Here is a 21,430-nt window from a genome sequence, read left to right on the forward strand (position 1 = left end):
TTTCTCTCCCGACCGCACATCTGGCACCAGCAAGGCGATATACCTCAAAAAAACACACGCAAGGACCCAAAAACAAACCAAGAAACCTAAGGCGATCCAGGATGTGTTTTTTTCAAATCAAAGTATAATAATAGATCACAATCGAATCAATCCAATCAGGGGCAGGTTCGTGTGTGTCAGTAATCAATGAATTAATCAGTTAATTAATTAAAACGGCGTCGCCCGCGCGTTGCATCAGTGCGTGTTAGTTTCTTTTTTCAACGCGAGTTGCTGGCCCTGCTTGAATGTTGTGGTTTTTAAAGAATCTTTGCTGTCTACCGTGTCACACTGAAAATATTATATATAGGCTGCAGCAAAACGATATATATTATAAGATCAATGCTGACTGCCCACTTACCAAATTTAACCAAGCGTTCGAGGTAAGCATTTGGTTTTTTTCGTCCTGTAGAAGCAAAAAGTAGCAAGTGTTTATATCAAAGTTCCAAATATCTGCCTAATTACAGCCTAACCCTAGTTTGACTCCACTCATCTCGCCATTCGTTAATATTTCCTGCAACATTATTATTTTCCTACATTTGACGTTCTGCCTGCTCTCGGCAAAGTGTGTTTGTCCTTTTTTGCTGCCGCCCCGGGCAGCCAGCTTGCTTATTGCGAAAGTTTGATTCGAAACGGATATACGGCTAACAATAAATGTGAATTCTGCCCAGGGACCTCCATCGTCGCAGATGAAGCGTGTTCGCAGAAAAAAAATCGAGTACAACATGCAGTGCGGAGAAAAAGGAACGTTCTGTTTGAATGCTAGTCGTCGTGAATGTTTATGGAAAATGGCAGACGACGAAAGGTTCTCTTACTGCGATATTACAAAAAATTTATCGGAAGAACTTTTACTAGGCCGATAAAGTAAGGTAAGAGTTTGAGTAAGTTTTGCACTCGTCACTTTAGGGAATAGGCCGACCGAAAATTTTATTGGTAGTGACAGCTCTTTCAGCCATCCGGAAAAGGGGCAGTTCTGAATAATAGAAGCTGTTAGGAAATTCAAATGCAGTTAAATGTATGAATAGGACTTTGAAATACACGGCAACGTTTTCGTCAATCTCGGCCGCGAGACGATGAGAGCAGGCACAAATCACCCGTGCCGCCGGTGTCTGTAAAAAAGTATCTGGGCCGGCGTCCAAATTCGTTTCCAATGCGCGTATGTCTGGCAATACCTTTTCCGCCGGATAAAAAACGTCAATTTGCTGCGGCTTGGCGGCGCCGGAGCGGTGCTGACGCTGACGTAGATGGAATTTCGCTCGTCAAGTGTCAAAGCACAAATTCGTATGCACCTTCAGGACTGCATCTTGACGATCGATTGCGTGGAGCGGAATTTAATCATACCGTATAGTTTGTTGCTTCAGCTGCCACGGCCAATAAGGGTCATTATTTGTTGCGGGACTCGGCCGAGCCGAAAGATGCGCTCGCGGCGACAATAAGCTCGAATAAATTGCGAGGCGGCGACGGATGGCTGCTCTTCTCTTCCTCGCCTGATTACGGCCAGCCAATTTAATTGTCAGAAGCAGCAGTGGCGGCGGCAAATAAATGGAGCAACACAACACACAGATCCGGGCCATTCGATTGCAAAACTAACGGCGCTGCTCCACAGACACACACATACATTTCTTTGGATGGAAATTAGATCCTGCAAGTGGCACTTGAACCCTCTGCTCTGTGTCTGTGTATTAGGAACCGACTGGCAAAGAAACAAGATTGATTTCCTATCCATTCGCGTGTCCTCAAAACGTCCACTTGGAAAATGAAACTACAAATAATTACAAGAGCAAAGACTGTTTCTGACCAGGAGTCTTTAAAATTTTCATTTCAGCCTCTCTTGGGAGTTTGATTATAATCTAAAAATCTTGTTTTGTGAGGAACTATTTGAAATTAGTTTGCGAGCAGTAATCAGCAGACGTGCGAGATGACTGGAAAGATAACGGGGCACGCATTAATTTCATCTGGCAATGCCGGGCACATTATTCATCCTGTGCCAAAAGTTTTCCAATCCGGATACAATAGCGGCGTTAGATTCGGAGATTGTGTGCGAGAGAGAGAGAGAGAGAGAGAGAGAGAGAGAGTCACTTACGCCCGCGCACGGATCGATTTTAAAGTCGAGGCAGCAGTAATTGCGAATCGGCAGCCTCAAGTCATATCATTCATTCGGTACGCGCCGTCAGCGCTTTCCTATGCACGAGCAGGAAGCATCTCAGCAGCAGCAGCGTCTTCGGCCGCGTGACGTCATCTCTACTCCTCTCATTTCCTCCATCCAGCAGCCTGGGCATCGTCTGCCCAATATCCAATAACGAATCATAGATGTAAAAGGGGCTGTCTGCTGATTAGAAAGATATTTGACAGTGTCACTCAGGCGGCCAACGCGAGTGCAGGCACCCGGCAAATCGTCTCGCTTTCGGATCCCGTCTGGACGGTGCCAGAGGTAGGTGACGCTGACAATCAGAGGAAATTGTTTTCACCTCTCCAACGGAAACGAAAAATTTTCATTGAGATTCCAGGTGGAATTTTAAAGAAGCTAAAACAGGTCAGATTGCTTGCATTTTCAAAAGTGACACGATTGAGAATGTAAAATTGATCAATTAGGACCAATTGAGAATTTTTGAAGCATACGCTCTCATCCCAGATTATTAAATTTATCTTTTGGAATTTCTGCATTTTAAACTTTGAAACGCAAGTTCAAATATCATCCCTTGCTCTGCCCTAGATAATCTAAAATTCCGACCCGGCTGCTTCCTAATTCCAGCCGGGAATCCAGGAATTCTGTTGAAGCCCCGGCGCCAGCTGCAAAGCCCTAGTGTTCTCCTGACCCGAATGCACACGCGGCGGCAGAGATGCAGCGCCGTGCAAGCCACCCCTATAGTCGCGCGATTTAGGTTAGGGGAGCCGCGCGCGCGGAAGGAATGCTCCGGAGCAACAGCAGCAGCGGCGGCGCTCTGGAACGCATACAAATTTTGATTTTCCTGCCAGGAAAATCCATACACATGGGCTGCTCACGGCGCGGGCAGGGATGAGGCGGGCGGGAGGGCGGGTGGGAGGTGGGTGGGGGGCTGGAATGGTAACCTAACTGCGGGGCCTCCCGTTGCCTCCGCTTGCGTCTGGGTCGGAACACCCCTACGCCAGCTACGGCACACAGCATCCCAATCAACACACTATTGATTTTTCCCGACCACTTTTTCCAAAGCCCTACTGCCAACTGGCGTTGCGCCCGCAAACTAGCTCTGTTGCAAAGCACACACGCCGCTCGCTCTCGCAGCGGCCCTCGCAATTTTCCCGAACAAACCAGCCGCTGCTTTCGTGAATGAATGTAATAAAAATTGCACTCTCCGCGGCGCGACGAGACGCGGATTAGAAATATGCGCGGGGGCGGCTGGGAAATCGTGAATCGGCGCGCCGGAAATTGGATGGTGCTCGATGTGGATGCGATAATTACGACTGTCGGCTCGAAATAACGCCGCACGCTCCCCCTTTGCTCCTTAATAAATTAATCTCGGAAACCGGTAAATTGAGAGCAGAGATTCGAGAGCACTGCTTTTGCGGGACGAGTGCCAAGCCGGAATCTAGCCACTCCATTTGCGACGAATCTCGTGAAAATTTTAAATATTTTGCTGCCAAATTGGTAAAGATCTTCATATCCTGAGAAATTCGTTCATCTTGGCTCACAACTTTGGCTTTGTTTAGCACTGTTATGTAAGATTAGTAGAGAGCGAATAAAAATATTTATTTAATTTCCGAAAAAATCGACTGAGTCTGAAATATTGGCCGGCATTTAAAGTTACGTAAAAGATGATTAGCATCACTTCTTCTTTTGGCTGGAGTCCCATTTATCACGGATTCATAGGTATTTTCGTGCACTCTGTTGCGTTGCCCCTCCCTCAGCCGAGCCAAAAAATGAATGATGAGCCCTATTGGGAGCAATGCTCGACTTTCTGAATTATGACTTTTGATAAGGTCGCGTCGTTCGTCAGCTCGTGGTGATTTACACACCAGAGAGAGCGGCTCCATTTTTCTCCGGCCTAATTCCGAAGACGGCGTGTCAATTTCTGCACGAGAGAGAGAAAGAGAGAGCAGATGGGGAGAAACGCGAGAGTCAGTCAGTCGGTCGGTCGGTTGGTGTGATTTATGGCGGCGGATCAATTCGTGATGAAGCAGCAGCAGCAGCAGCAGCGGCAACTAACAGTTGGCAGACCGCGCGCACGTTCCTCGCTTGATTCGCAGTGGCAGAGAGCAACCGTGTTTATTTTTATTACGCTGTTCGGCCCGGCCCGTCGGCTCGACGTGGCAGCAATGATTGGCGTAAATATATTTGCCCCTCGCACGCCTTTATTATGCATAAGCTGCGGAGGTATAAATTTTTAACACTTGGCGACTCGCATACAAAATAGCTTGCTTGCTGACTGGTATCAGCCGCCGAGCATCTCGGGAGCCTGCCGCCGCCACTGGCTGTCATCATATGCGACCGCCCATAAACTCTCAGAAATAAAGGTTTGGCGAGAACGGCGACAAGAGTCAACCCCATCCGCCCGTCCGCCCGTCCGCCCGCCCACCCGGTGCATGTGTGTGCCTCGAGTTTTGCGCTTTAACGGCGCAGGAATTTTGCACCCTCGTGGTGGTTGAGAAAAATTTAATTTTCGTCTGCCGTAAAGCAACCGCCGAGTGTTTCTGGGGAAAGCTGTTTGCCAGATTGTCTGCCCCGACGACGGCACGAATGTTAATAAGTTGCTAATCTACTCACGTCCACGTTCGCACACCCCTCCCCCGTGGAAAAATTAATTCGCGATGGACCGGTGAATATTCATGCGCGTATATAGACTAGGCCAAGAATTCATTCATACGCTCGTTAATTTGCATTTAAATTTTTTCCGACGCCCGCACACTCTCGGATGGCCGAACGTGCTAATCAATAAGCGCCGCGCAGTCACACACATACACACACACATACACGGCTCTCTGTCGGAAATTTAATTAAAGAAGCGAGGGGAAAGTCGGTCGCTCTTTGATGTATTGGCCGCATTTGCTCGTTTTCTGCCGCCGCCACCGCTCATTTCCCCGCAGTGTTGTAAATCAAAACGCGAAAGCGTTTTTTTTACCTTTGATATTTATTAAAAGAGAAAGCTGGGCCGAGAGGGGAGCATGGGATCCGATAATTTAGCTAATGGCCTGCTCTGCTCTGACGCAGGTTCAAAGTTGGCGGGCAATCTTGGAAAAATTCGCGTGCATTATTGATAGAGCTGCGGATAGCTGTTGGCTGCGGGCCGATTGCCACATCATTTTTCATCTGCGGATATGTGAATGGGCAGCCGACACTCTTATTTATCCTCTCTCGCGCACGCCGAAATGAAAGGGAAAAAGTCGGTGGGCGGGCAGGATGCTGGATGGACGGGGAACAATGGGAAGCAGCGTCTGTGTGTCCCATAGATTGGAGCAGACGGACGTGATCGATGAAGCGTCAATTTATCAACAGTTACATAACGCTTTTTGTCTAAGGGCGGCGGCGGTGGCGGCGGCAAAAATAGCATTTCGAATGTTTCCCCGATTAATCTGACAGCGACGTCGCTCTAATCAAAGGTCGGCGACAACATCATCCTGGCGAAACAAATAACAAGCAGACCCAGACTCTGGGAAAGGAGCGGCTGGCGGAAAAACCGCCATCCGGTGCCGCTCGATAATCACACGGCCAAATCTGCAGCGCGGCAGCGGCGGTAACGGCGGCCGGTTTCATTTTCAATATTCACAGAGCGGGCATAATGAGTGAGGATAACAAGTACAATGGCCTGTCATTGTGATGACCTACATTTTTTGTTTCATGAGTACATATTAAGCTGCATAAAAGAGAGCAGCGCAGCAGCAACGGCGGCATTTTCGAACAGTAATAAAGCGCAACATCTAATCCCCCCACCCGCATTCATTCGTATGCAAACGCCCCGACAAAGGCTGGCTGACTGGCTGGCTGGCTCGCGAAAATGCCTTCTTGAAAGCAGCCCCAACGTGGCGAAGAATGAGGAATTCCCGCCCGCAACCCGCCGCCCCTCGAACCACGGCTGTCTCTCTCTTAACTCGCTTCTTTGCTTTTTTTCAAGCGATTATGCTAAATTGAATGTGGGTGGGCGCGACGCTATTGCCGGCTTCCTTCCGGCCCCGATCGCACACACACACACACACACACACACACACACACACACACACACACACACACACACACACACACACACACACACACACACACACACACACACACACACACACACACACACACACACACACACACACACACACACACACACACACACACACTCACACAAAAGGTCCCGTCGCTCATTTGTTGCATCCTACTCGTATGTGCGTGTGTGTGCGCGCCGATTTGACATGATTAATGCGCTTCTCGCTTTATTATTTGACGAGTGAATCAATTTGTCTTGGTAGGCTGTAACTATCAGACTGTCCGTGCAGATCTATCTGCGGCTGGTGATCATTTACTCGCATTTATTTAGCTTGGATCGTTTGCATCGTGTCTTATTTAGCCAGCCGGCAATAAAACCGTTTCAGGACGAATCGGGTCTTGCTCGTGAGAAACTGTATGAGGATGTAAAAAATGAACTAAAAATACATTGTGGGAGGAAGAAGCTCATGTTCAAACGGCAGGTGCACAACGGGCTCGAAATTAACTTAAAAATTTTTGTTATCAGAGCGTAAACACCCTTAACCAGTCTTTTTTAGAATTTAATTTATATTCAATCCTTTCCAGTGAGTTCACAAACCCATTTTCTTGAAGTTAATTTACAGTGGATCGATTTTAAAACAATCAAAGAGTCTACCCTTCTTGGAAGAGTTAAAACAAAGATGGGACGTTAATCTCGACCCCAAAGTGCTCCTCCCTTTTCACACCCGGGCTCTTTTCCAGGGGCGAGGGATCGCGATAGTAAATCCCTCGATCGGAGATAAAAATTTCGTCTCTTTTTTTGGAGAGCGGAAGACGGAAGCGTCTCGTCACTCGAGTCTCTCGCCACTGGAAACTAATTTCGAGACCTTTTTAATTTCGGTCTCGTCGGCATTGGTGCCCGAAGAGGAGTAATTGATCTGCGAGTCGTCATACGCCCTTTAAGCAAATAATCAAGCCGCGCTTGAGCTTTGCTCAAAGCCGTGCAGACGACTCGTTCGCTTGCGGTTTCGCCCCGCAACTCGACTCGAAAAGCAAAGTTGGGTGCTTGTTTGAACATGAGCATCTTCGACGGCTGTTTGTTTGCCGCGAAATCGTCTCGTCCCCCGATCTGGTCGTATGAATGGTTGGGTAGAAAGAGTGAGCTTGATCTTACCACGTCAATGATTTGCATGAGCGTGAGGCCAAAACTTAGTTGCAGCGGGTCCGACTCGTTGGCCACAGGTCTTTCCAGCACGTTGTAGTGGTCTAGCAATTGGTGTAGCAGTCTCTTTTCGTGAGGCCCTTGGTGAGATTCTGCAACACACAAAAAACATAATATACATAGTGTGTGGGTGCTTGTGTTTACGCCAAACTTTTTCCGCCAACTATATGAAAATGCTTTTAGCGCACAAATTTACATTTTTTCGCTGCAGGGACGGGCTTTGTGAAGCAGCTCTCAACGCATCATAAAAATCTCAACTCGTGCAGCTCTCGCGAGCGAGCAAAAACAAAAGAGTTTGAACTTCTCTCTCTCTCTCTCTCTCTCTCTCTCTCTCTCTCTCTCTCTCTCTCTTCCCCCTCTCTTTTCTTGTGTTCTGCAGGTTAAGAGGCGCTTGCTTTTTAATTACCGACGTGTGTACGCGCGACGCGGATTAACGCCGAATTTTCTCTCTGGCGATACTCGAGCGGGCACGAATGAGCGTCAATCGTCCCTTTTGACTACTCGCGCGTGAAAAAGGGCGTAAGCCAAGAAAGAAATACATAAAAAAGGTGGTTTTGAATTTCGCCCAGACGGCGGGGAAACTGGAAATTATTGCTCTATTCGTTGCAAGGGGGAAAAGTGGGTCGTAAGCATCATCGGAGCAGTGAATAATTTTTAATAAAGCTGGCTGCTGCGGTCATAAATCATGCCCGAGGGCGTAGGGTAAAAAACCGCGCCTGCTGCAATTTTGGCGACCTTATTACGCGCAGAAATAAAACAAGCACACTGGTTTCTTTCTTCTCCAATAAGTTAGCGCTGCCGCCGCCACCGCACGCAGATCACAGCGAATTAGAGCGAGCTGCCAGAAATAAATCAGATCGAGCTTTTTGCGTGGCGTCCGCTCGCCTACCCACCCAGGCACCCCGGCGGTACGGTGGCGGCAATTTCCCTGCTGCTCGGCTTGATCAACTTTGCGGGGTTAGAGCGACGTGAAGCCGTTCAAGCGAGCCGGAAGGAGATCATGTGTTTAAGAATGAAACCCCCGCGTTTTGAACAGCTGAACCGCCGAGGGGCTTTCTGTCCAATGAGTGGACCACGCCTTGCCCAATGGCCCGAGAAATCAGCAGCTGGTCGGGGTTTCGTCGTAAAATTTTGCGTCAGCTTGCTTGGCGCCTGCAGAAGCATTAGGTATGCAACCACAACAAGCACATCAGACAAAATGGTTGCATACCTGCTGCCGTCCTTCCGCCAGCCAGCCAGCCAGCCAGCCAGCTCGCCCGCCCGCCCGCCGCATGCAAACACAAACATTATGCTGGGGAGATGGCGCGATTCCCTGGCTGCTTTGTGCACTGCCTTTGTGAACACGTCGCCGGGAGGTGCACGGCAAACAATGCGCGAAATATTTCAGTGTATTTATGTTTTTTTGAAGGTGCCTGTAGGAATTAACCTTACTTAGGAGACACGCCTTTTTCAAGCGGACAAAAGCAGCGCGCGCGCCGAACAATGGACAGCAAGCAGCGGCAACTCGAGCTAAAAAGGCGACTTTTGTTCCCGGATTCTTTCGCAATTAAAATTGCACAAGCTGCTCGGGCCGAGCTCGGCGAATAATTGCGGCGGTGCTGAATAATTGAACTAGTTTTTCGTTTAATTTTTTTTCTCAATCACTCGCGTGGGTGGACGTGCGAAAGATCCGATACGGCACGCGCGCGGGCAGCAAGAAAAGGGGGGAGCGAGAGGAACCTGTTAGCCGGGGCTGCTGCTGCTTCTGCTGAGAGCGATTGTTTCGCGCGGAGGGCCATTTGCATGTGTGCAGGAATGCCCCGGAGACTTCCAGATTGGCTAATTGAGGCCAGCGAGTGGGCCGTAAAGACTGGCTGCACGCACGCCGAAAGAGAGGCAAAGAGAGACTCGTAATTTTTATCTCTGCAGGCAGCGCAACAGCCGATTGTCTTGTGATAGCGATCGTAAAATAAGCAGCGTGCGCGCCATAAAGCGGAGTCGTATACCGTTCACCTGCTTTATTGAGCGATTTTCGAGTGCGGCGAGAGAGAGAGAGAGAGATTGCGAGCTAGGGTGCCCGCGGGACGTGGTTGGATGGGGAGAAGGACGTGGATGGCACTTACCATGTGGAAGTGAGAGGCAGACAACGAGTAAGGCGATTCGGACAGGCCAAATATAGTATCGCCGTCTTCCAGGTGGAGACATTATTGTTGGGCGATGACGACGACGACAGCAGCCACCGTGGTCGCGTGCGTTGCAAGGCAGTGGTGATCAAGAGAAGCAAAGGAGAAGAGAAAGGAACAACCCGATCGCGCTGCACCCGGGGCCTTGGCAGCCTCTCAACTCGTCATTTGGAGCTGCCCTGCGACTCGTCGGCGGCGGCCCCCGCTGACACCGACCTTCTCTCGCCGGGACAAGGAGCAAAAATGGTTGGTCAGCAGCTAGGCAGGCTGCTGCAGATGAATGCCATGTTGCTGCTGCTGGAATGGCCGCGCCGCGCCGATGATGTTGATTCCTCTTGCTCTCCTTGCAGACAGCTTTACCAGGGGCCCGATGCCCTGCTCACCAGCCAGGCTTGCTGCTCTGCTCTAGCTGCTACATTACGCGCCGATCAATATTTGGAGAGCGCAGTCTCGGCCGGCGCCAACCAATGGACTCGAAGCGCGGCGTCGAATCCTCGGCTGCCTCCTCGGTCCGCTCGCCCGCTCGGTGGGACCCAGCAGCACCCCGCACCCTCTGCCCGTCCGTCCGTCCGCCCGTCCGCCCGCCCGTCGAATTAAATGCACGCCGGGCCCCCCTAATTTAATTCGGTGCACTCTGGGGCCCCTCCCACAACCCCACTCGCTTGCATTTTCGATGGTGTTTGTGCACCGACTGCAGACTGACGTGACCGAGTCGCATCCGGCTGCCTGCCAGCCAGCTTGGCGGCCGCCGTGTGCACTAATTACAAAAATAACGAGCTCAATTCCGGCGAGCGCATTAACAATTCAGCGCAAATATTGAAGCAGCAGCCTCCAACATTTTTGTAATGGCTCTCTTTGCTCTCGGCTCTCTCTCTCCGCAGCAGCAGCAGCAGCGAGTGAGAGTGCCGCATGCACGTTTGTTTCCCTCGGATTCGCGCCCGCTCCGATGGCTGGCTGGCCTGCTCCACTCGGCACCACATTCCCGTCCCCCATTTTCATCACTTGGTGCGATCCGAGCAACCTTCTTCTCTGAAGCCGCCGCCGCACAGCTCCTCTCCAGCCTTGCGTAAATCATTATGTATGTACCGCCAGTGATTCTGCACACAGGCCGAGTTATGCACGCTCCCGTTACACCTTCATATTGTTAAAAAATCTTAATACGTGTGCCGGCTGGGCTTTAAACATGTATACGGCAGTGAAATTTCGACCGTTGAATATTTTTCCTGATCGTTACGGGACCGTCAAATCCTTTTCCAGCCATTTAAAAAATTTATTCAGCTGAAAATTCATGATAAGTCGCAATATTTGGTTCAGGCTCTCCATACTCAAGGTCGCATAATAGTTGAAAGTTCCCGGCTTAAGCCAGAGATATTATTATTATTATTTTTGGTCTATTTTGGCTAGAAACACCATTCGATTTAACTGCAAATGTGTAAACATTTAATTCTATAAAACAATGAATGACAAAACCAGAATTTATTATTAAAAACCTCAACTTCTTTTCACTCCCTATTGAGAAACAAAAAACGTTCTACGTCAAAGAAAATGAAACAATTAAGAAATCACAAACGTACTTCCATGGCCAGAAAATTCATTGAAATTAAACGTGTTCAAATGGAAGATGCTTTTCAAAATATTTTTTATCGCAATTCTTATTTAATATGCATGAAAAACAAAACAAAAACACATCTCTGTCTCTGGAAGCAGACCAAACGTGACGAAATTTAATATTGATTGCTCGCCACGCAAAATGCCGAATGTTTCACGCAATAATGTGATTTCCAACGCCTATCAATTTCGCATTACGATATTTCTGGCCCGAGTTTCCATCATCCGCGGTGGCCGGGCACGCACGACAATCCCGCCCGCTGCCTCGGCTCTGGCTGTAAAATAAGATATTATAGCCGGCTATAAAGTCGAGCCCGAAATTTCATGGAAAAATAATATTCACTCGGCAGCGCCTCGCTTTTTTCAATGAAACGGACTTTATTATCGCCGTAATAAAAGTCGCGGCAAATAAAATCGATGGGCTGCTCGCTCGCTCTCCTAGAATTGCAAATTCGACGCCCACCCGCGCGCGCTAAATGCATGCACTCCATAAAGTGCGCGCGCCAGCCAACAGCGTATGAGCCAGTGACACACACACACACACCCTCGCTCTCTCGATGGAATTTGAAACTTTTCCCTGCCATTTGAAACCTGTGATTCGCCGCGCCGTTTAGCACGTGTGCCACCTGGGCTAATGAAACGGAATTTTTTAGTTTTGAGGGAACAAAGTACATTACTTGATATTTCCCCGAAAATATATACACGGATGAGATTATCAAGAAAAATGTATACGGTCTTGAAGGATTTCAACAGTTAATTTTGAAGAAAAATAGGACGTGGATGAAGAATTTAATTAAAAAAGACTTAAATATTTTAATTACGTATAATTTTAGCAATTTTAACAACTTGTAAATAACGGTCAAAACATTCTTCAGTGTTTTGGTTTTTTTTATCTAATTTACTGATTTTTTTATTAAAGATAGTACTAAAATGCAGGAAATATTCACTTTATTTTATTAAAAATAAATTTCAAGATCGCGAATAGTTTGGCATTTAACAATGCTGTTAACTTGAACGCTAAATCTGTTAGGTCTATCTATTTTAAAAATACCCGTCATACCTATACTTACAACAAATAAAATAAAAGAGATTTTTAAAACGAGTTTGTCCTATTTTCATTACCACTTTGTGAGAGCATCCATTAAAAAATCGGGACGATTTCTGCTTGTCTCATTGCAAATTTGCATAAAATTGAGAGGAAGAAAGCCTGCACTGGGCGACAATCGGAGCGCATAGTGTCGTTTCCAGCTTGTATGGCAACACGTCGAGTTGGCAACTGGAGGCCGGCGCGCGTCATCTCCTTCTCGCAGGATGTGTTCACACGAATCGCGATGAAAATCAATCTGCCTAATATGCTCGAAAAAGTAGCGAGCGGGCGAGAAAGAAACACATATTCAGAGTCGCTGCTGGCTGGAGTTTTGCGAGGCTTGCATTATCAAGGGAGAGCTGCAACAGCAAGGCAGGCGGGCAGGCGCGGATCTGGCATGCGGAAAATTGATGAGTCGTCAAGAAAAGGGGCCGTGCTCTCTGCGAGGCTGCTGGCATCTGCTGTTCGTCATGCCAGAGCTAAATTAATTTCGCCGCCGCCGCGGCCGAATCGCCCGGACCGAGTGCGGCGGAAGACGACCTTAATTTTACTCCTCCGCGTGCATTAAATCAATACATTCGCACGCATTAAAGTCGAGAGGCTGCGCCGAAACGCACCGTTTCTTGTGCCGATTGCCTTATCACTTGGTCTGTTAAATTCATAGCATTATTGACTGTTTTTCTGGGCTTCCTATTTCTTCTGGACCTTTTCGCAGTTTTACGCCTTTTGATGAGCTAAACTAAAGATTTTCGTAACCATCTGAAACTGTCAAAACAGTCTAAAATTAGCAATAAATCAGCTAAAGAGTCCGTGATCAACTGAACTTTTGGAGGTATTGATGAGATAAGGACATTTAAACCAAACTTAAAACCGACTAAAACTGCAAAAATCGTCTTACACTGTAGCGGTTCCCGCTTATTGGCGTTAACTTAGTTTGTAACCTTTAGATGTCACTTGTAACTGTATGATAAGCTTTTCTCATTTACCCTGTATAATCCACCTTCACTGACCGCTCACCTACGCACGGATACGGTCATGTCGCATTTACCTCTCCGGCCGGAAGTATAATGTCGTGCGCATATATGACGCTTGTAATAACTTATAGACCCGAAGATAATACCGGGGTAAGCATTGTATTTAACTGTGATAATAATTATTGTTATTCTCGACTCGCATATTGATGCGTATATTTATTGTTTATATATTGACTTTCCTTTGAGATTTTATTGTGAATATTTATTATGTAAAACTTTACAGTCTTAATTATGGATTAAATCTACGTCTACAAAGGAACCAGATGCATTTCCTTTTGGCTCGAACCGAGTATCCCACAACACCAACTAAAAATCGTCTACAAGTGTCCTAAAACCGTCTTAATCGGTCTATAGTTAAAACAAAAAGTACATAATAAGTATATTTCACATCAAGATTTTTTAAGAATTTTATCTTTTATGTGCATTGGTATATTGCCCGAAAGTATTTTATATCGGGGTTTCTATAAAATTATTAATTTTTTTTCAAATGTCTAAGTCGGTTTTGTTGCTATTTTATGTGACATGTTTTGTCAGTTAATATTTTTGGGGCGAAAATTCAGCAAAGAAAGTGCTACTAACTCTTAAAAATTTACATCATGGCAAAGATTTTCGATGGCAAGCAAGAGAAGTATTTTTAAGCCAAATAAGACAGTTAAGAAACAGTAGGATTATGATTTCTATATGGTTCCCATTATAAATGGCGTTTAATTCGTGTTAAAATAGAAGGAAAATCACATCAAATTTTCTCTTTGCTACATTTTTCAGCTTAGAACATCCATTTGTATTTAAAAAACACTTTGTAGTTCGTGAATTCGGTGCAATACTCCCAAAAATGACTTTTTACAAATTTTGACAAAAACATGGTGTATTTTATGAAAATTCTTTAATTTTTCTTTTGTTAAAATGAAAGATGCTTTTCGAACTATTTCTGAGTGCACAGACGAGCTATCCATCTATTCTTTTTAGTACAATTGTACAATATAAGAATACAAAAATCACATTTTTAAAGTTATATTTGGACAAAATAATCAATTGTAGAAGTTTACATGCTAAAGTAGATTACCCATTGTTACAGAATTTTCCTCCAAATTTCTTTCTTACAAAATTCAAATATAATATTTTATAATAAACGAGGAAAGGGACGATATTTTTTCCTAAAAATATCCATATTCAGGATCAACTTACTTGTGAATTGAACTAAAAACGGCAAATTTTGGTAAGGAATCCGTCTAAATTTTCTGCAAAAACCAATTGAAATTCCGTACCATCTAAAATTTCGAGCCCAACTAATCACCAACGACCAATCAATAAAAATACCACCACCATCGCTGCCTGGGGACACAAACAACGCGAGGGTGGATCAGGTTTCAGAGGGTTGCAACTCGAGGGCCTCTTTGTTCTGCGCCGATGCACCTCTCCTCGTCAAAAGGGCGCGGGCCTGATTATTATTAAGCAGGTAATTAAGAAATGGGGGTCTGAATGTGCGTGTTTAATGTGGAATTACACCCGGCATTGTTCTCTCTCGCTCTCGTGTTTTTCAATTGCGAAACAAAGGTGACGCCATGGCGTTATTTTTTATTTTTTTAATTGTGCATCGCGGCTGAAAGAATGGGAACAAAAATCTTGCACTCCTCGTTTTGCTCTCGGCGCAGGAAATATCTCGCCATGTCTTAATTTTAACTAAAAACGCGGCGTGCGCTGCGTCACGTACGACTCCACTCACTCAAACGAGGAAAACAGCGGGAGCAATAACATAAATTAATCGAGTCAAAGGCCGGAATCCTCAGCGAGCGCAGCACTTTCGCTCCGCTAATTAGCAAAGTCAATTGCAAAATTATTGTTTGCTGCTCAGCGTCAGTTTAAAAGAGGGAAAGTTGCTTTTCTTAATTATCCGCGACGAGAGTCACGAGAAGCACCTGGACTGCCTGCCTGTCTTTCCGCTCCACCCTCTCGTCGTTTTCATTCATCCCCATTTCCTGGGCCTGCACCCACGCGACGGCCGTGACGACTCCGTGATCGTTTATTCACAAATTTATCTCGAGTGAGCACCTTTGCCCCCCGTTCCCGCCGCCACCTCCGCCGTCGCCTCCATCGGCAGATCATCGTGTTCATTCACTCATTCGCCCACTGCTCTCTCACCCGCCCGCCGCGTCAGCCGCAGGATATTATGCAACCGAACCAACACCCACGCGCCGTGCTCGCCTCTCGCAACCGGACGAGCACACTGAGTGCGGCAAAAGTGAATTGATTCTAAGATTTGAAATATCTATCAATGACGATGGTTAGGGTGGTGAATTTTAGACGATTTCTCTTATCGAAAAATAGTTGACAATTTTTAATTGGTCATTGGAGGGTAAAAACATTTCTTTTACAATTTTAACTAGAAGTTTTTATAAATTTAAAGCTATTTGTGAACAAATTTATCTCAAGTGAGCAACTTTTCTCTCCATTCCCTCCGCCGCCTTCGGCCTTTAATGAGACGAATTGTCATGGATCGGAGCACAAAATCAGCAAGCGATCAAGCAAACTCAAATTTACATCATAAATTAGTCCTTATTACTTGCAAATTGCGTCATGAAGATTGTAAATAAAAAAATTCGTTGTAATTATAATAACAATATTCTTTATTTGACAATTTTTTACCAATTTATCTCAAGTGAGCAACTTTGCTCTCCATTCCCTCCTCCGCCTTCGGCCTTTAATGTGACGAATTGTCATGGATCGGAGCACAAAATCAGCAAGCGATCAAGCAAACTCAAATTTACATCATAAATTAGTCTTTATCACTAGCAAATTGCGTCAGAAAGAAATAAAAAAATTCATTGTAAATTTTTTCTATTTGACTTTTGGCATGCACATAATTCATCACAATAAAAGCACCAAATTACATACACCCAATGGCAAAATTACAAACATAAAGTCACATTCATTCGAGAAGAAACGCAGTAGTTGCTACAGCTAGTGTACAAAAAAATGTTCAGCACAGTAAAATTGATTTTTACGAACAAAATCACAGTGCATCAACAAATTCCAACATACCAATATCACAAATTAATTACACAATTCTTGTATTCAAAAAATGAGTAGAATTTATGAGCACATAAGAAGTCTTTCAACACACTCACAAACTCTTTATTTCTGGGCTCCGGACGAATCGCAACTGGCAGCATACATACTATTATATAGCATTGCAACACAAGTCAACGGGTTATGCTTGGACATCATTGTTGCTTGCGGCTGAATGTGCAGTTCCTGCCTCCTCCGAGTATCATGCGAGTGCACATTTTCTTTTCACTGAAAGTAGTTAGGGAACCTTTTCACAAATTTGCATGACTCATAAATGTAGATCAGAAAACGGGAAGCAAGTTGTATCACTCGAACAGCGGCCGCGCTGAACACATCGGAGTCAATCCCGGCCAGTATCTCTCATTTGCTAGCGCCCTGATCAATCGCTTTTGGGCGATGCAACAGCCTCCAATGCTGCCTCACTTCCTCCCCAGATCACAATTTCTCCTTACAGTTCATTTTAAAAACAGTATTCATTAGATTCCTCTCGCCGAGCTCAATCAAACTAACACCAAATTTGATGTCATTGGTTATGGTTTACTATTAATTTTTATATCTGACAATAATTTGGAAAAAATTTGATCTTGAAAATGTGTCTTAATGTTGTCTGATGTCATGTGTAACCTTGTTTGAAAGTTCCATAGTATTATTCTTCTTTGATAGCGAAAAATCACACTTCGAAACTCGAAAACACGATTTTTTTCGACCTTTTTGTGTTTTACAAATATTGTAACCTCCAGATCGTGGTTTACAATAATCAGAATTGAAAAAAACTGCACACAGTTTGACCCGTCTTGACCTCCCCTGACTAGCTTAAGTGTTTAGTGTTGCTCACCATCCACCCCAAAAATGCTTCAGATCAACTCTCTTGAAAAAAGTAAAACGCTGAAATTAATTTTGAAATAATGTATGAGGTGGTAATTTAGAGTGAGTTTTGATAATTTAAAATAGTTTTAAACCCTGGGGAAGCATGCTTACTTATTGTTAGTAGTAAATTTTTATATTAAAACTGTAGCTGGGGATTGCAAGGGATGGAGGAAAGCACCCCTCGTAAGAGGAAGTCGAGACGAGTCTAACAGTGTGCAGTTTTGCAATTCTGGTTGTTAAAATCCGAGATGTAGATGGTTTGTAAACGATTTGTAACGATTTTGGCAGTTTGGAAATATTCTGGAGGGATTAAAATGATTTAAAATTGTATGATTCGTGTTAATATAATGGCCCCGCGACGAGGAAAAGCTCATTGGAGGGTAAACACATTTCCTTTACAATTTCAACTAGAAGTTTAAAAAAATCTAAATCTATTTGTGTACAAATTTATCTCAAGTGAGCAACTTTTCTCTCCATTCCCTCCGCCGCCTTCGGCCTTTAATGAGACGAATTGTCATGGATCGGAGCACAAAATCAGCAAGCGATCAAGCAAACTCAAATTTACATAATAAATTAGTCCTTATTACTAGCTAATTGCGTCATGAAGATTGTAAATAAAAAAAATCGTTGTAATTATGATAATATTCTTTATTTGACCATTTTTTACCAATTTATTTCAAGTGAGCAACTTTGCTCTCCATTCCCTCCTCCGCCTTCGGCCTTTAATGAGACGAAATGTCATGGATCGGAGCACAAAATCAGCAAGCGATCAAGCAAACTCAAATTTACATCATAAATTAGTCCTTATTACTTGCAAATTGCGTCATGAAGATTGTAAATAAAAAATTCATTGTAATTATAATAATATTCTTTATTTGACTTTGGGCATGCAAATAATTCATAACAATAAATATACCAAATAACATAAGCCCAATTGCAAAATTACAATTTCATTACCACGGAAAATTATCACCCATCTAAATTTCATAGCCCAGGTTCATTTCGTGAGAGAGAAGCCCTGAATTTCCTTTGAAATAAAAATCTTCACATTCCAGTAACAAAAAGACAACCATTTTCAGCATCATTGCTTTAATATTGAACATAACAAGTAAAGAGCCAAGTATGGCAAGGTTAAACAAAATGAGCTGCAATTTGAAGAGACCAAGACTATTTTGCAAGAGCGGTGGGTCTTTTGAATTTATCGCTGTGCGTTCTGCCGCCGCTGCCGCTCTCGATTGTTGGATTAAAAAAGGCCAAGCAACAAAAACGTCGCTCTCGGTTTCAATTAAGCAGTTGAAAATGAGGCTGGAAACAAGTTCTCATTTGACATTCCACCCCTCTTCCTCTCTCGCTCGCAATTCCCCAAATGACAACAATGACCAGTTTATTTTTACGACAAAAGTGTCCCGTTGGGCTGGCGGATTTACGCCCCTGCATATCAGTTCGCCCGGCTCATTTGCGTGACGATGAAGTTGCGTATCAATAAGCCGTTTTCGTCGTGTTTGTCCCGGGCTTTATCTTTCTGTTAGCCGCCGCGATTCATTCGGCTCTGCGCTCGTTTTCACTACATTAAGCACTGCCCGAGTTCTTGGCACGCCGTCTCTTTATTGCTCTTCCCGGAATCGCTAATTACTTCTAGGATTTCGGCTGAACTGCGCTTTTAATTAATTCCCAACGCCCACATACCGGTTTCTGTGCCTTGAAATTTAATTAACACGCGCATGACAATTTATGTACAATCGGAAAAGTTTTGCAGCGCCAATGAGTTTCTTGCTAAACAGTTTAGTAATTTGCGGTTGGATATCATCATGCGGGGAATTTCGATATCAAATACTTGAAAAATGGCTACAAACTTGCAGCTTTGATGGTGGTAGTTGGGCAAGTCTTGCGAGAATTCCGGTCTCGATAAAGAAAGTTGGCGGCGTGTTTGGCAAAACCGCCGACGAGCGCTGATCTAGTTTTGATGCGAAATCCGCAAACAGCAGTTACACACGGCCGGCTGCTGCTGCTGCTGCAATTAAAATGTGTGCCGCACGGGTGACAACGATAACTCAAAAGTGGAACGAGTCGTATGATAATTGTCGGATCAATTTGTGACTGAAGAGCCGCCATTCAGCGCTAATTTGAGGCAATTCCACAGCCACCACCGCCGCCGCTTGATTATGTAATATGCACATGGCCTCCGTCGAGAGCACGGACGATGGCGTGTTTCTCGCCCCTTCCTGCAAATTATCAAATGATTTGAATTTCAACAAGATGCAAATCCTACCTGGGACACGCCGGGTGCGGCCTAAGCGACGGCACGCCTATCCATTTCGGATGGATTTGGATTTTAATAACGCTTCGTGCGCAGTGGCGGCAAGTGCGAATTTTAAATTTTCTTAGGAAATTCTATTTTCTCTCACCATTGATGGGAGGTTAGACGCTGCGAGACAATGCCAGTCGATCTTCAAAAGATTCGAATTAGGTTAGGCAGCAGAAACATAAGTCAATAATTTGTCACAACGTGCCGGAAATAGACGGAAACGTAAAAACCGTTACTTTGGCGGTTTTTGGTCTGAACCTCGCCAAAAGTGCCACAACGCCACTGACCAATCAGAAAAGATAGGGCTTCGCTGATTAGCTTTTGATTGAGCAACGGTAGTGACACTGCGACAGCCAGCCACCGCTCCCTTATCTGATTTTCTTGTATCACTCTTTTAGACCAAAATTTGATTTATTTTATACTTACTTGTTTGTTCTAGAAAAACCATCAAAGTAACGGTTTGTACGTTTCTGCCGATTGCCGGCTTGTCGAGTTGAATTGTGGAACGACTGCCCAACCCTCAGGAACATAATTGCAATTTCAAAAGTCCGTTCTTTAAATCACTTAATTTTAATCAAATGTCAAAGATAAATGCGTTCAGTTAGGAAATATGTGATACGATTATAAATATTTAATGATTCTTAATTTAACTAAAACTAATTTAATAATATTCTCCAGTTAAAATTTAGTTTTTTTTTCGACCTCGTAGTGCGCATTTTAGTTTTCTCTCTATATACTTCCTTTTCGTGGCAGTAACGGCTGTTTTGCCTGCTGGTTCATTTCATGCCATAGAAATGCTATCCGAGCAGTGGATTTACACAATCTGTGTGCAGCTGTTTGGCCCCGTCAACGGCAGGAACGGAGAAGAAGTCGAATTCACATTGATGAAATCGAGCGCATTAATCAGGGGACTTGTCAAAGCCGTATAAGTGACCTGCAGCGACCCCACCGTGTAAGCCCTCTTCGAATCCTTTTAACTAATCGTTATCAAATAACTGAATTAGAAGCGGATAAGAGATTGAAAAGTATCAGCTAGAAGTCACTTGCAGCAAATGTGGGCATATCAAAAACAGGGACTGGTTTTATAGGTCAAACACCAATGCAATTTCTTGTCTTGATTGCAACCAATATTTTTTTAAATTGCAAAGCATTGCTATCATTATTTTCTGTGAATATGAAACACGGCAAAATCTCAACTGCATAGCAAATTTAATTGATAAATAACATCTTTTTAAAACTGTTGCGTGTTTTATTGATTTGTTTCTATGCAGCCTTCGTCAAATTGTTTTTAAAACATTTTAATGATTGAAATTTTAACAATCGAATGGCTCAGCTCTGCGTGGACTTATTCACGATGGGTAGCTTTCAGTTATTTTTGAGAGCAAAATAAATTGTGTAATTTATTGCAATAACCAGCCCGTTGGCTCGCATTGTTAAGGCATTCTCAGGAGTGTCAAAGCAATGGGAGGTATTTGAGCAGTTCGGAGATCTAATACTGGCTACCCAATGTCAGAGATGGCAAAAAGTAGTTAGTTAAGTGACTCGAAATGCTCAAATTGCTCAACGGGCTGGGAGGCGCACCGGCGCCGACTCGCTACTTGCTGGTTTGCACCTCTCCAGCATGCGTGATTTGGCTTCACGGGACAAATGTCTAGCGTTTCAAAAAAAGTCCTTGGTGCGGAGGCAAGTGGCCCTTGAGTGGGCTGGGTCCCTGTGCGGCCTGGTGCGCCCATGTTATCCGTTCGCGGTGTTATTGGGACCCGGGTTTCAGCATTCGTACTAGTGCAGTGCGCGCCCTTCCCGGTCCTCGGACAGGGATAAAAAGAGCAAAAAAAAAATAATAACAATAACAATAAATATAGCGCTTTCGAACTGTGCAGCAGCTGTTTCGGCCCCTG

The 21,430-nt window shown here is 44.8% G+C and overlaps 1 protein-coding gene across 8 annotated transcripts in view; it reads right to left on the reverse strand.

Moving 5' to 3' along the window:
* The window catches only part of LOC135938092 (neuronal acetylcholine receptor subunit alpha-7-like), a 35,719-nt gene extending 25,753 nt beyond the window's left edge, over positions 1 to 9,966 (reverse strand). For 3 of the 8 annotated variants that reach the window (XM_065481621.1, XM_065481620.1, XM_065481617.1), the window contains exons 1-3: positions 9,506 to 9,965; positions 7,356 to 7,495; positions 398 to 442 (exon numbers count right to left, since the gene is read on the reverse strand). In XM_065481621.1, the coding sequence (XP_065337693.1) occupies positions 398 to 442; positions 7,356 to 7,495; positions 9,506 to 9,587 (267 nt within the window). In that variant the 5' untranslated portion in view covers positions 9,588 to 9,965. Of the gene's footprint in view, positions 1 to 397; positions 443 to 7,355; positions 7,496 to 9,505 lie in introns of all 8 variants that reach the window. The other 5 variants (XM_065481618.1, XM_065481616.1, XM_065481622.1 and 2 more) reach the window with 3 other exon arrangements.
* Positions 9,967 to 21,430: the final 11,464 nt, after the last annotated feature.

Source organism: Cloeon dipterum, chromosome 2, assembly GCF_949628265.1.
Source record: "Cloeon dipterum chromosome 2, ieCloDipt1.1, whole genome shotgun sequence".
NCBI classification, from domain to species: Eukaryota; Metazoa; Arthropoda; class Insecta; order Ephemeroptera; family Baetidae; genus Cloeon; species Cloeon dipterum.